General features: G+C 44.4%; 1 protein-coding gene across 7 annotated transcripts in view; it reads right to left on the bottom strand.

The window, feature by feature from the left end:
- Poc5 (POC5 centriolar protein) overlaps positions 1-15,778 on the bottom strand; it is a 48,850-nt gene extending 33,072 nt beyond the window's left edge. For 2 of the 7 annotated variants that reach the window (XM_016004202.3, XM_076552091.1), the window contains exons 1-5: positions 15,593-15,778; positions 15,051-15,172; positions 13,340-13,502; positions 11,884-11,979; positions 9,956-10,073 (exon numbers count right to left, since the gene is read on the bottom strand). In XM_016004202.3, coding sequence (XP_015859688.1) covers positions 9,956-10,073; positions 11,884-11,967 — 202 coding nt within the window. In that variant the 5' untranslated portion in view covers positions 11,968-11,979; positions 13,340-13,502; positions 15,051-15,172; positions 15,593-15,778. Of the gene's footprint in view, positions 1-9,955; positions 10,074-10,187; positions 10,350-11,322; positions 11,621-11,883; positions 11,980-12,983; positions 13,212-13,339; positions 13,503-15,050; positions 15,173-15,592 lie in introns of those variants that run through there. The other 5 variants (XM_076552089.1, XM_042261650.2, XM_076552090.1 and 2 more) reach the window with 5 other exon arrangements.
- Positions 15,779-16,394: the final 616 nt, after the last annotated feature.

Here is a 16,394-nt window from a genome sequence, read left to right as displayed (position 1 = left end):
TCTGTTTTTATGTCTTAAATAAATTAAAAAAAAATCCATATTCTCCATATGTGGGAAAACATGCAATATTTGTCTTTCTAAGCCTGGTTTATTTTGCTTAACTTGATTCTCAGGTTCCATTGATTTTTCTGCAAACATTATTTTGTTTTTCATGGCGGACCAACATTCCACTGTTCTCCAGGTATATGCCATGACTATTGTAAATAGTGCTGCAATAAACATGGTGTGCAAGTATTGTACACTAGCTTGGACTTTCCTGAGTGTATACCCAGGGGCACATAGCTGAGTCATATGGTTGGTCTAGTTTCAGTTTATTTTTTAAATCTCACCATCATTATTATTTAAAAAAAAAAACACTTTGCAAATAAATAAAATCACACACCAAAATTAACCAGGCCCAAAGACTACACAACACAATACAGCTAGAACTGGCATTCAGAATGGAAGCTGTGAAGCTCCACATTAAGTTTTATACTTTTAGTATCAATTATATTTTATGCACTTACCTACCATCCAAGCCCAAATCCAGAATTAGAACTAGAAAAACAACTAATTTTAAATCATTTTTCATAACTCATGTCCATTTAGAGAGGAATTTCCACAATGACTCTCTTAGTGGCTGCACAAGTCACATTCCCACAAGCAGTGTGTAAGTCTTATCTTTTACCCATATTTGCACCAGCATTGGTTGTTTTTGTGTTCTGGATGACAGCTTTTCTGTGGGGTGAGAGGGGAACCTCAATATGGTTTTGATTTGCATTTCCCTGATTGTTACAGAGGTCAAATATTTTTCATGTATTTATTGCCCAGTTGTACTTGAGGACACTGTGCTTACTGTCTATGTACCTATGTATCTAATATATAGATATAATATCTATTATATAAGCGCGCACGCGCATGCATGCATGCATGCATACACACACACACACACACACACACACACACACACACACACACAGTCTGTGTGACTATGTGAGGAGCATGCATATGCCACGGCATGTTTGTGGAGATGCTCCCCTTCCATCTTGTTTGACACAGGGTCTCTTTGCTGTTCACTGTCGTGCATGCCAGCTACCAGGCCTGTGAGCTTCTGGGGATTCTCCTGTTTCTGCCTTCCACCTCGCCTCTAGGAACACTATGATTACAGACTCATACTACTGTACTGGCTTTACATGGGTTCTGGGAACTCAAGCTCAAATCCTCAAGATTACATGGCAAGCACTTGGCCTGTGAGTTCTTTTCCCAGCCCTGGCTTGATTATATTAATCAGCCTGAAGTACTTTAGTTTGGTCAGTAGGAACTGTACATTAAGGTACTCAGTAAAACCAAAGAATATGACTGATACCGTTGATGTATAATGAGTAAGACCAAGGTTCACATCTCTTAAAGGAATTGGAATTTGGGTAGAAAACATCTGCCATAGTAAATTATTTATCTGAAGTCCTGGTCCTGTGGTCCTATCTGTTGCTCCAGTGCAGCAGTCTAAAGATAGGAACATGCAGCCTGCCCCCGACGACTTCCCTTCTGGACCAGAGGTGAGTACCCGGGTCCAACCCGGACCCCATCCCTGGGCACCAGCCACCCCGGGAGGACCTGCCCAGCTTGGCGCCGGGTTCTGGCCACCGGGCAGCTCCCCTTCTAGCCCCACCGGGAGGGATCCCCATTTCCAAGCGCCCGGCAGCCCCTGCAGTCTCCGCGCCCTGCCCCCACGCCCATCTGCCCAAGACCCCAGCCACTTCCTGAGACTTAGAGACCGGCCCCCAGCTCCCAGCCTGCCCCCGACAACTTCCCTTCTGGACCAGAGGTGAGTGCCTGGGTCCAGCCCGGACCCCATCCCTGGCCACCAGCCACCCCGGGAGGACCTGCCCAACTTGGCACCAGGTTCTGGCCACCGGGCAGCTCCCCTTCTAGCCCCACCGGGAGGGATCCCCATTTCCAAGCCCCCGGCAGCCCCTGCAGTCTCCGCGCCCTGCCCCCACGCCCATCTGCCCAAGACCCCAGCCACTTCCTGAGACTTAGAGACCGGCCCCCAGCTCCCAGCCTGCCCCCGACGACTTCCCTTCTTGACCAGAGGTGAGTACCCGGGTCCAACCCGGACCCCATTCCTGGGCACCAGCCACTCCTGAGAGGCCTGCCCAGCTTGGCGCCGGGTTCTGGCCACCGGGCAGCTCCCCTTCTAGCCCCACCGGGAGGGATCCCCTTTTCCAAGCCCCTGGCAGCCCCTGCAGTCTCCGCACCCTGCCCCCACGCCCATCTGCCCAAGACCCCACCCACTTCCTGAGACTTAGAAACCGGCCCCCAGCTCCCAGCCTGCCCCCGACGACTTCCCTTCTGGACCAGAGGTGAGTACCCGGGTCCAGCCCGGACCCCATCCCTGGCCACCAGCCACTCCTGAGAGGCCTGCCCAACTTGGCACCAGGTTCTGGCCACCGGGCAGCTCCCCTTCTAGCCCCACCGGGAGGGATCCCCATTTCCAAGCCCCCGGCAGCCCCTGCAGTCTCCGCGCCCTGCCCCCACGCCCATCTGCCCAAGACCCCAGCCACTTCCTGAGACTTAGAGACCGGCCCCCAGCTCCCAGCCTGCCCCCGACGACTTCCCTTCTGGACCAGAGGTGAGTACCCGGGTCCAACCCGGACCCCATCCCTGGGCACCAGCCACCCCGGGAGGACCTGCCCAGCTTGGCGCCGGGTTCTGGCCACCGGGCAGCTCCCCTTCTAGCCCCACCGGGAGGGATCCCCTTTTCCAAGCCCCTGGCAGCCCCTGCAGTCTCCGCGCCCTGCCCCCACGCCCATCTGCCCAAGACCCCAGCCACTTCCTGAGACTTAGAGACCGGCCCCCAGCTCCCAGCCTGTCCCCGACTGCCATTCTGGACCAGAGCTTGCCCCTGACTTCCCTTCTGGACCAAAGAGTTGGACAAGAGAACTCCCTTTTGGACAAGAGAGAGAGTCTTCCTGAGTCTGTCAGCTCTTTGTGAAACAAGTCCACTGATAAGACCAAGAAGGAACCACAAGGAGATGGGCAGACGTCAAAGCAGAAGTACATACAGCAAAATGAAGAGCAATACAGCATCACCAGAACCTAGCTCGCCTCCAACATCTAGACCTGAACACCAAAAATTGGAAGAAGCAGAAGAAAGTAGCCTTATGAGTAACTTCATGAAGAAGGTAGAGGCTTGTGTAGAGGAAAAGACAAGAAAATTGGAAGAATGCTGTAAACAACTAGAGGAAAGGGCAAACAAATTAGAAGAAAACAATAAAGCCCTCCAAGAAAACAATAAAGTCCTGGAAGAAAACATTAAAATCCTGGAAGAAAACAATAAAGCACTGAAAGAAAATCATGAAAAAGCAATGAAACAAACAAAGGAAACAGCCCAAGAACTGAAAAGGGAAATTGAAAAAATAAAAAAGACACAAACAGAGGGAATGCTGGAAATAGAAAACCTGAGTAAAAGATCAGGAACTTCGGATGCAAGTATAACCAACAGAATGCAAGAGATGGAAGAGAGGATTTCTGGCATTGAAGATACAGTAGAAGAAATAGTTCCATCAGTCGAAGGAAACACTAAAGCCAACAAAGTCATGAACCAAAATGTCCAAGAAATCTGGGACACCATAAAAAGACCAAACCTACGAATTATAGGGATAGAAGAAGGTGAAGAATACCAACTCAAAGGCACAGAAAATATATTCAACAAAATTATAGAAGAAAACTTTCCCAACTTAAAGAAGGAAATGCCTATGAAGATACAAGAAGCCTATAGAACACCAAACAGACTAGACCCCCAAAAAAAGTCCCCTCGACACATAATAATTAAACAACTAAATGTACAGAATAAAGAAAGAATATTAAGAGCAGCCAAGGAAAAAGGCCAAGTGACCTATAAAGGTAAACCCATCAGAATAACACCCGATTTCTCAATGGAGACTTTGAAAGCCAGAAGGACCTGGACAGATGTAATGCAGACACTAAGAGACCATGGATGTCAGCCCAGACTAATATACCCAGCAAAACTTTCAATCATCATAGACGGAAGGAACAAGACATTCGAAGACAAAGCCAGATTTAAACAATACCTATCCACAAACCCAGCCCTACAGAAAGCACTAGAAGGAAAATTCCAACCGAGGGAAGTCAGATACACACTTGAAAACACAGGCAATAGATAAAGCCACAACAGTAAACCCCAAAGAAGAGAAGTACACACACACTACCACCAAAAATAACAGAGATGAAGAATCACTGGTCATTAATATCCCTTAATATCAACGGACTTAATTCACCTATAAAAAGACATAGACTTACAGAATGGATACGAAAGCAGGACCCATCTTTCTGCTGCATACAAGAAACACATCTCAAATTCAAAGATAGACACTACCTAAGAATAAAAGGCTGGGAAAAGACTTTTCAATCAAATGGTCTTAAGAAACAAGCAGGGGTAGCCATCCTGATATCCAACAAAATAGACTTCAAACTAAAATCAATCAAAAGAGATCAAGAAGGACATTACATCCTCGTCACAGGAAAGATCGACCAAGATGAAGTTTCAATTCTGAACATATATGCCCCAAACACAAGGGCACCCACATATGTAAAAGAAACATTACTAAAGCTTAAACCACATATAAAACTCCACACATTAATAGTGGGAGATCTCAACACCCCACTTTCACCACTAGACAGATCTCCCAAATCGAAACTTAACAGAGAAATAAAGGACTTAACCGATGTCATGACCCAATTGGACCTAATAGATATCTACAGAACATTCCATCCTAACAAGAAAGAATATACTTTCTTCTCAGCACCCCATGGAACTTTCTCTAAAATCGACCACATACTTGGCCACAAAGCAAATCTCAACAGATACAAAACAATCAGAATAACCTCCTGTGTTCTATCAGATCACCATGGTTTAAAGCTAGATTTCAACAACAACAAAAACTACAGAAAACCTACAACCTCATGGAAACTGAATAATGCTCAACTGAATCACCAATGGGTTAAGGAAGAAATAAAGAAAGAAATTAAAGACTTCCTAGAGATCAATGAAAATGAAGACACCACATACCCAAACTTATGGGACACTATGAAAGCAGTGTTAAGAGGGAAATTCATAGCACTAAATGCCCACATAAAGAAGTTGGAGAAATCGCACACTAGTGAATTAACAGCACATCTGAAAGCTCTAGAACAAGAAGAAGCAAAGTCTCCCAGGAAGAATAGATGCCAGGAAATTATCAAAGTGAGAGGTGAAATTAATAAATTAGAAACTAAGAGAATAATACAAAAAATTAATGAAACAAAGAGTTGGTTCTTTGAGAAAATCAACAAGATAGACAAGCCCTTATCCAAACTAACCAAAAGACAGAGAGAGAGAATCCAAATCAACAAAATCAGAAATGAAAAGGGGGACATAACAACAGACATTGAGGAAATCCAGAGAATTATAAGGTCATATTTCAAAAACCTCTACTCCACAAAACTGGAAAACCTAAAAGAAATGGACATTTTTCTGGATAGATACCACATACCTAAGTTTAATCAAGACCAGATAAACTATTTAAATAGTCCAATAACCCCTAAGGAAATAGAAACAGTCATTAAAGGTCTCCCAACCAAAAAAAGCCCAGGACCAGATGGTTTCAGCGCAGAATTCTACCAGATCTTCAAAGAAGAGTTAATACCAATACTCTCTAAATTGTTCCACATAATAGAAACAGAAGGAACATTACCAAACTCCTTCTATGAGGCTACAATTACCCTGATTCCTAAACCAAACAAGGATGCAACAAAGAAAGAGAACTACAGACCGATCTCCCTCATGAACATTGATGCAAAAATACTCAATAAAATACTGGCAAACAGACTTCAAGAACACATCAGAACAATTATCCACCATGATCAAGTAGGCTTCATCCCAGGGATGCAAGGGTGGTTCAACATACGAAAGTCCATCAATGTAATACACCATATAAACAAACTCAAAGAAAAAAACCACATGATCATCTCACTAGATGCAGAAAAGGCATTTGACAAAATCCAACACCCCTTCATGATAAAAGTCTTGGAGCGATCAGGAATACAGGGAACATACCTAAACATAATAAAGGCAATATATAGCAAACCAACAGCCAACATCAAATTAAATGGAGAGAAACTCAAAGCAATTCCACTAAAATCAGGAACGAGACAAGGCTGTCCACTCTTCCCATACTTATTCAATATAGTACTTGAAGTTCTAGCCAGAGCAATAAGACAACATAAGGAGATTAAGGGGATTCAAATTGGAAAGGAAGAAGTCAAGCTTTCCCTATTTGCAGACGACATGATAGTATACTTGAGTGACCCCAAAGATTCCACCCAGGAATTGATAAAGCTTATAAACACCTTCAGCAACATAGCAGGATACAAGATCAACTCAAAAAAATCAGTAGCCCTCCTATATACAATGGACAAAGAAGCTGAGAAGGCAATTAGAGATACATCACCCTTTACAATAGCCAAAAATGACATAAAATACCTTGGGGTAACACTAACCAAGCAAGTGAAGGACCTATATGACAAGAACTTTAAGTCCCTGAAAAAAGAAATTGAAGAAGATCTCAGAAAATGGAAAGATCTCCCATGCTCATGGATAGGCAGGGTTAACATAGTAAAAATGGCAATCTTACCAAAAGCAATTTACAGATTCAATGCAATCCCCATCAATATACCAACACAATTCTTCACAGATCTGGAAAGAACAATACTCAACTTCATATGGAAAAACAAAAAACCCAGGATAGCTAAAAGAAACCTGTACAATAAAACAACTTCTGGAGGCATCACAATCCCCGACTTCAAGCTCTACTATAGAGCTACAGTAATAAAAACAGCCTGGTATTGGCATAAAAACCGACATGTGGACCAATGGAATCGAATTGAAGACCCTGACATTAACCCACACACCTATGGACATATAATTTTTGACAAAGAAGCCAAAAGTGTACAATGGAAAAAAGAAAGCATCTTCAACAAATGGTGCTGGCATAACTGGATATCAGCGTGTAGAAGGCTGCAAATAGATCCATATCTGTCACCGTGCACAAAACTTAAGTCCAAGTGGATCAAAGACCTCAACATAAATCCAGCTACTCTGAACCTGCTAGAAGAAAAAGTAGGAAATAGTCTTGAACGCCTTGGCATAGGAGATCACTTCCTAAATATAACACCAGTAGCGCAGACACTGAGACAAACAATCAATCAATGGGACCTCTTGAAACTGAGAAGCTTTTGTAGAGCAAAGGATACGGTCAACAAGGCAAAGCGACAGCCTACAGAATGGGAAAAGATCTTCACCAACCCCACATCTGACAGAGGACTGATATCCAGAATATATAAGGAACTCAAGAAATTAGACATCAAGAGGACCAACAGTCCAATTGAGAAATGGGCTTTAGAACTAAACAGAGAATTCTCAACAGAGGAATCCCAAATGGCTGAAAGACATTTAAGGAATTGCTCAACTTCCCTAATCATCAGGGAAATGCAAATCAAGACAACTCTGAGATACCACCTTACGCCTGTCAGAGTGGCTAAGATCAAAAACACTGAAGACACTTTATGCTGGAGAGGATGTGGAACTAGGGGAACTCTCCTCCACTGCTGGTGGGAATGCAAGCTTGTACAACCACTTTGGAAATCAATATGGCGCTTTCTTAGAAAATTGGGAATCAATCTCCCCCAAGATCCAGCTATACCACTCCTGGGCATATACCCAAGAAATGCTCAATCATACCACAAGAGCACTTGCTCAGCTATGTTCATATCAGCATTGTTTGTAATAGCCAAAACCTGGAAACAACCTAGATGCCCTTCAACTGAAGAATGGATAAATAAATTGTGGCACATATACACAATGGAATACTACTCAGCAGAGAAAAACAACGACATCACACGGTTTGCAGGATCTAGAAAAAATCATCCTGAGTGAGGTAACCCAGACTCAGAAAGACAAATATGGTATGTACTCACTCATAGGAAGATGCTAGATATGGAACAAGGATGACTAGACTGCTACTCACATCACCAGTGAGGCTACCTGGAAAACGGGACCCCAAAAAAAGACACGGAGAAATGGACGAGATCTACATGAATAGCCTGGTCATGAGTGGGAACAATGAAGGGCGACAGTCGAGGGAAAGAGTGGGAGATCCTAGCTGGATCAAGAAAAGAGAGGGAGAACAAGGAATAGGAGACCATGGTAAATGAAGACCACATGAGAAGGTGAGAAGGGGAGGAAGCAGAGAGCTAGGGAGGCCCACGGAGATCCACAAAGATACCCCCTCAAAAGACTGCTGGCAATGGTCGTGAGACGGCAGGAACTGACCTACTCTGGTGATGGGATGGCCAGACACCCAGATAGTGGTGCCATAAACCCCATCCAAGGACTGAGGAATCTGAAGGCAGACATCCACGGCTGGGCCCCTGGTGGAGCACTGGGAGTCTAATTAGTGAGTAAGAAGAGGGTTTATATGAGCGAGAATTGTTGAAGCCAAGGTTGGATAAAGCACCGGGACAAATAACCAAATGAATGGAAGCACAGGATCTATGAACCAAAGGCTGAGGGGCCCCCAACTGGATCAGGCCACCTGAACGGGTGAGACAGTCATTTGGCTTGATCTGTTTGGGAGGCAGCTGTGCATTGGTGCCAGGTCCTGGGCTCGTTGCATGAGTTGGCTGTTTGAATCCTGGGACTTATGCAGGGACACTTGGCTCGGTCTGGGAGGGGGGAATGGACCTGCCTGGACTGAGTCTACCAGGTCAACCCCGGTCCTCGGGGGAGACCTTGATCTGGAGGAGGTGGGAATGGGGGGTGGGCTAGGGGGAGGGGTGGGCGAGAGGGGGAGAACAGGGGATTCTGTGGCTATTATGTTGAACTGAATGGTGTTGTAAAATAATAATAATAATAATAATAATAATAAAAAAAGAAAAAAAAAAAAAAAAAAGATAGGAACATGGTGGGGGGCAGGGTCTACAAACAGGGACCAGGGAACCGAGACTAGGGCTGTGACTCAGCAGAAACCAGGAGCCTTTTGTCCCTGTGTGGGTTGTGAAAGGCACCCTCAAGGACACTCATCCTTGCAGGCAAGCCAACCGTATGAAGACTGCCCATGTTGGCTATCTCGGTCCTCTCAAAGGGCCCGTGAGAGGGCTCAGTGGGTAAGGATGCTTGCTGCCAAGCGTGACAACCTGAGTTCAATCCCTAGAACCCACACAGTGGAAGGACAGAACAGACCCCTGCTGGCATGCACATGTAGGCATGTACATAACACACATACACGAATAAATACATGGAAAACAGAGCACTTACTCAGAATGAATTGTTTGTGCTTGTACTTTACTAAATAAGGTGTGAAGAGGTACAAAGAGCTTCCTTTCTGTTTCTACCTTTAACCCCTCTATCAAAGCACAACTTGGCTTGTATCAGACACCAAATCCATTGCTGACAGTCCACAAGAAGGTCCACCTTTGTGCTGTGATCCAAACCACCCTCCATGCCCAGGTAGGTCCTGCTGACAAAGAACCAGCAGGTGGTTCTAGAGTAACTTAAGGGATTCTGAGGGCAGTGTCAGGATCATCTTTAAAGATGGGCTTGGGCATTTAGTTTTCAAAGTAATCCTGGCATAAAACTTCTAGATCAAAAACTGGGGCATAATATAGTCCACTAAGAGATAATAGCGACTGGGTTGGTTTGACTTTAGTAACATTCAGTTAAAAGTCAACTGAAGTTTAAATAAAAGGAGCCAGGAACAACACAGTAAAGTGTAAGGCAGGCCCACACGGTACTGCTTTACACCATGTATCGACAAGAAAACGCTGATGGTAAGGAATGTTTCCAGTCACGTCAGCATCACTGACAAACTCAGGATCTTACGTGGTATCTGTACATAAACTAGTTAGCAAAGCGTACCAGCGAGCGCAGGAAATCTATCTGGTGCCCCTTCTCCCTTCGGATGAGACGGCTGGGAAGCACTGGAGTCAACATTTGGATTCACAATAGCATAGCGAAGCAGTTCTTCATACTCTTCCTACGAGAAGCCAGCAACAGTGATGTATTATAACAGCTGTAATGCTGCATCCGACCACTCCATTTTCTGTTGTGTTAAGAAATCTACTAAATCACGTAATCGTCACATTCTTACCACAATACAGAAAAGTTGAGCTCTTACGCTAAGCTTGAGTCCTTTGAGTACTTCTGGTATGATTTTTATATTTACAATTAAAAGTTTAAAGAGGTAACAGATGTTGGTGATTCAATAGAATATTTTTTTATCTCTTCTTTCCTACATTTCAGATCAATTTAACTGAAGATGAGACAAGACATGCTGTTAAAAAGCTATCACTTTCAATTTCAAGTACTTAAACTGAGACTCAGTTTCTATTTTCTCTCTCTGTTCTTCCCTTTTACTTTTCTTCCCTCCCTCCCTCCGTTCCTTCCTTCCCCTCTCTCTCTTATTTTGAGACAGGCTCTCCCTGGATTCCCCAGGCTGGAACTTGCCATGTAACCCAGGTTGCTATCAAGCCTGTACTCGTCCTGCCTAAGCCTCCTGGGTACTTGCATTACAGGCATGCACCACCACATGAGGTACCAGAATTTTCTTGACATTCTGTAACTCAAAAGAAGCAAACTCGATACTCAAGCTTATGAACTACACAGACATTTTGTTTCACCTAGTTTCAAGCCCATACTCACAGGGGCAGCTTGCTTATTTTTGCTATTGTTGTTAGAAGAAAATGCCATGGATTTGAGTTCATAAAATAAATCTGTGTAATTGTAGCTTTGTTTTAGCATTGGAATTTTAAGTAAAATTGTAAAAGGAGTTTGTACTGTTCTGTTTGAAAATTGTGAAATTTCAATGTGAAAGAGTGAGTTGGTATGACTTTCAACTTTTCAACTTCATAATACACATATGGATTAAACATTAGGTGAAAAATACATTATAATTCTTTAAAAAGATTTAAATATTCTTAAATTTAAAAAACCTGCAAATTATATCTGGTTGTTAAAGTAAAAGGAAATCCTAAGTTTTTCAGTCATCAAAGACAACCCTACCTTGATCAGCTTGGATAAGACACAAGGCATTCATTGGTGTCTAGAGGCCTAAATGTGAGTCCTGCAGTAATCTTGCCCATGGACACGAGCGCCCGTTTCTCCTTTACTCCTGTAAACAAGTCCCAGGGTTTCTGACCCGGGCAAAGGTTTGACCTTGCAGCTAAGGTAGTCAGGAAATACGGTCTTTGGGAGTTGAATCTCTCACGTAAATAAGGCACCCTTACCTACTCAGTTCTCCTAACTTGTCTTTCAGTGTCCAATCAATGCGGCAACAGGAACCAGAACTTCACTGCAAAGAACACTGGAGTATCCTGGGCTCCAGAACTTCAGACGGGCTGACGTTCTGTTACTTTACATTAAGAATGAGAGCACCCAGCAGAGGTAGTTAAATGAGAACATTTCAGAAAACGTTTCTGAAACTTTGAGTTTTAGTTTGAACAGTTCATGGCTATTTTCTGAAAACTTAAAACAATATACTCCCCAAATTAGTAGAGAGTTCTTTAAGTTTGAAAATACTGTAAATGCATTTCACTGTAAATGGTATAAGTAAATAAAAAATGTATTTCTGGTTTTGCCACAAATTACCATTGTCCTGATTTTTTTTGAGTGGTGGTCTCTCTCTATAGCCCTGACTGTCCTGGAACTCTCTATGTGGACCATGCTGGTCTTAACTCACAGAGATCCCCCTGCTTCGGCCTCCTGAGTGCTGGGATTAAAGACATACATCATTACACAGGGCTTTATGCATTTAAAAGAAATCATAATAAATTTAGATGTCTTCCTACCTGAAGGTCTGTGGAAACCGAACTATCAGGATCAGAGTTATTGTGAGCAACATGGACTGAATATTTATCCTCATCAGATGACATCCTGCACAGACACTATAAAACAACACAAGTTAACTCTAGTCATTCCCTGTAATACTTAAGCCAAAGCTTTTAATTAGTTACAAAGGGCTGCAGCACTGCTTTAACTTGCAAGCACTTTCATGTCACTTAGAAGACATCACCCACTCAACATACTGAGTACTTACAGGCAAGAACCATCAGGCCAAAAAAGACTTACACCAGACGTTAGTATATCTATAATATAGTGAAAGAGATGAGCAAAATACATGAACGGTTAAAGAAAAATGCTCCAGGACACTCTCCTGCAGGGTCTGTTAGAGACAAGAGCTCGTGGTTACCATTCTTCAGCTTTATGTGACATCTCAGGGACTGTACACTTTCCCGTGAGATGTGGAACTAAGACAGCCCAGCAATTTCTGTAAATTTCCTTCCTGAGGCATTTACATGTTGGGAATATTATTGTAAAAAAATTAAGAAAATTAAGTTTATACATTACAACATACTAAAATATACACATTGAAATGACTAAAGGTCTTAACTAAAGAAAACTATATAAAAAAAAAAAAAGAAATTGAAAAGACAAATAGTAACTATTCAAACTCTCTAAGAGAGACAAGATGGTCCAGATATTGAGACCTGAAGGATGACCAGGTCTACCCTGAAAGACAGACCAAAGATGAAACTGAGCAGCACAGGGCAAGATACAGAGGCGTGGCATGTACGCTAAAAATAACCAGGGCATACGATTAGGCTGAAGCAAAGTCTGAGAGTAAAGATGAAACCAAAAGGAACAGTTACAGTCATGACCTTTCATATTAAAAAGGCAAATCATGCCAGGCAGTGCTGGCGCACGCCTTTAATCCCAGCCATCGGGAGGCAGAGACAGGCGGATCTCTGTGAGTTTGAGGCCATCTTGGTCTACAGAGTGAGATCCAGGACAGGCACCAAAACTACACAGAGAAACCCTGTCTCAGGAAAAAAAAAAGTCTGAATCATTCCAGAAGATAGTAAATGTTTTAATCAACTGACGTGATCACCTTGTTTTTTATTCATTTCTGTAGTGCTGAGGATTGACCCATATGCAGCTGTGCATGTCAGGGCAAGGGCTCTACTGCAGAGCTGCGTCTCCGGACACAGCCTTGTTTGTTTTTATTAAAGAAATATTACTCTTGAGAGCTTTAGGGAGGACTGGGATTCTAAAACAGAGAAGCCAATGGAGAGCCAGTTGCAGTAATCCAGCAGCAAAGGGTCTTCTCATCACTGACCTAGGAGGGAAGGAGGTGTGGCTCTGAGACAGCTGTGCTGTGGTCACGGACACGAGGGGTCAATCAACCGCCACTTCAAAGGACAGATTTCTGTCTGGAGTAACTACATGGACCATGGTACTACTCACCAGAGCGAGGAATGCAGGAAAGTGACTCTTGGAGGATGGACGATGAGCTCAGTACCAGGTGTACTGGCATGAAGTGGCCCCGGAAGTACTGGGTAAAGCTGTGGGCATGCAGTACAGTCAGCCTTCAGTGTCCCTGGGTTTCCACATCCATGGATCCAGTCATCTGTGGGTTAAAAATATTTCTTAAAGTTGCATCTGCACTGAACATGCAGACTTTTCTTATCATCATCTCCTGAAAAATACTGCACAACAACTACTTACCTAGCATTTATACTGTATCAGTTATAAGTAAACTGGAGATGGTCTAAAGTGTGAAGGATGATATGTGTAATAGACTACAGGCAAATACTATGCCATGTTATACAAGTCTCTTGAGCACCTGCAGACTTAGGTGTCTGGGACCCAATCAGCTGACTGTGGTTACAGAGGGAGAGCTGTTGTGTGTGTGTGGTGCACTGACTACTCAGTGCACAGCTCCAAGCCCTGCAATTCATAATGGCTAGACTGTAATAATGGTTCCAAAAGTCAAGTTCCTAAACTCAGCCTAAAGGTGAGGCCTGCCTCACAAGTACAGGCTGAAGATTTAGATTGAGGAGACACTGACTTATTGGGGTTCACTAAATAAAGGGGAATGAATGGGACCACCCACTGTGGTATGGTAAAGAGTTATTATCCTGCAGACCAAACACACACATTGCACATTTTTAGAATATAAATACATGTGTATTTTCTAGAAAAATTTTTAGCTTCTAATATAATTTCAGAGGATATAATAATCCTAATAAAGTTAAGGACTGCTACCATGAGAAGACAGTTAAATCTACAACTGCTAAGTTGTTTTTTTTTTTTGGTGTGTGTGTGTGTGTGTGTGTGTGTGTGTGTGTTTTGAGACAGTGTTCTCTGTGGAGCCTTGGCCATGTAGACCAGGCTGGCCTTGAACCCACAGGGATCCGCCTGCCTCTGCCTCCCAAGGGCTGAGACTAAAGGCTTGCGCCGCCGCCACCACCACCCGGGGAACAACTGCTGACTTTTAAGACGCAAAGAAGACTTGGTCATATGACTGGAGAGAAAGCCAGAAACACACACTGGAATCATGTGGGCAACACCCTGAGGGTCATGGACCAAAAAGGGGTAAGGATGGCCCTCAACTTGCCAATCAGGAAGTTGTTGAGTCATTTGTGACAGTTTCAGTTGCTATTGGAACAGGCCTCACTTACGGTTTGCTAAGAAAATAAACAAGAGATGAAGACATTGAAGTAGAAGGAAGGGATACAGGGAAGCCACAAAATAGAAGGTCAGGTTGCAGCCAGATTCTGGAAGGGGAACTGCTGTTTTATTCAGTATTGCTATGTTTACAAAGGATAAATAAACTAAATCTCAGCTGTGACTGTCTTCCATTAAGCCATTCGGGGAAGACAAAATAAGCATGGATCTGCATCTAGGAATGAATGCTTCACGAATTTCAAACCAACCACGGTGGTAATTTGGTCCGTTTTAATCTTCATGACACTTTCCTTTATGATTTGTCTGCAGACCTGGTAGGCAACCAGAGATGGGAGTTGTGGATTATTTTAGTAACAAATGAGCTGGTATGATCAGACGTCAAAAATTGTTTCTTAAATATATACCGCGGACACAAAACGATTGTGCTTTTGGAAAAATACGTTATCTGCCATTTACCCTGCTCTCTGCAAGCAGGCATGACAATTACCTTGAGAATGGACAACAGTAGCATTTCCTCACAGTCTCTGGGTTCAGAAACGAAGCAGGAGAATGATGCTTGCTTTAGTGGGTGACACACATTATTCCATCACACTCGCAGCTCTCTCTAACCTAAGTAGAAACCACAGGATGGTCTGAAAGGCTCCTCTTTGCCACGGGCACAACAAAGCTGAAAAGCGGGCTCCGGGAGCTCAAATGCAACCCCGAAGGGACAGTGGGCGACTCAACGTGCCACTGGCAGGAAGGTGACATCCCCTCGTCCCAACTCCCTGCAATGAGGGGGAGCGCCGGTCCCTCCAAGGTTCCTTTCACCACCCTCCAGTCCAAGCCCGTTTGAACCCAATTCTTTCTCAGTACACCGCAACCTAACGTCTGACTATCTCCCGCTCCGTCCTAAAGAACAGACCCTGCGGGGCTGGGAACCGCGCGGCTCAGTTCGCGTCACTTGCGTCCTCTCTACCTGGGCATCTCCAGGGATGACGCCCCGAGTCCTGTCCGGGAGGAACCGGCCGGGCCGCCGCGGGTACCCACCTTCTCCGCCAAACCCCGACGCCTCACTCGCGGAGCCCCCAGCGCCGCCGCCGCCGCCACCGCAGCAAGCCCAGCTGCTTCCCTAGCAGCCACTTGACAGTTTCAAACCGCGGGCAGCGATGAAAGACAGCCCTGGCCATTGGTCCACCGCCGCAGCAATCCTGCATTTGATTGGTCCGCGGGCCGAGGGCGGGGCCTCGGGGCTTCCGCGGGAGAAGCCGGAAGCGGGAGATTTACCAGCCGGAGAGGGGCGGGGTCTCGGGGAGGCCGTCCCAGAGTTCCCGGCGCAGCGCGCGTGCTCAGTGCGGCCCTGTGGCTGCGGACTACGGGGCGGCGCTGCGGACAGAGTTCCTCGAAGCTGCGAACGCTGCAGTGCTGCTTGTTTTCAGCCAGGGTTACAGTCTACTCGAGGTTTAGTTTCCGTGCACAGATAGCCGGCCACAGAATCCCTGGCTCGACAGCTTCTCTCTTAAAAGAAAAAAAAAAAGTACAACCTCTGTTGATTTCTTCAGGTTTGGGCTAGGGAGTGTGAATTTTAACAAATAAGTAATTCTGAACACCAGTGTTTAAACCAACTGCCCGCGTAGGTTTTGCTAATGACCTAAATGCCTTCAACTGCAAGGCCGGCTCTTCTTGTGGAATATCGACTATAGCCGTCAGATCATAATTATAATGTATAATTCTGTTTTTACCACGTATTATCACCGTGGGCCATGCTACCCACGTTAAACGGCCGAGGGAGATTAAATGAGTTAAAATAGCTATCACATAGACACATAAAAATATTAGATTTCCAGCTCTA

This window comes from Peromyscus maniculatus, chromosome 15 (genome assembly GCF_049852395.1).
Source record: "Peromyscus maniculatus bairdii isolate BWxNUB_F1_BW_parent chromosome 15, HU_Pman_BW_mat_3.1, whole genome shotgun sequence".
In the NCBI taxonomy this organism is placed as follows: Eukaryota; Metazoa; Chordata; class Mammalia; order Rodentia; family Cricetidae; genus Peromyscus; species Peromyscus maniculatus.
The sequence above is the reverse complement of the archived record's forward strand: the minus strand, read 5'-3'. Positions and strand labels throughout refer to the sequence as shown.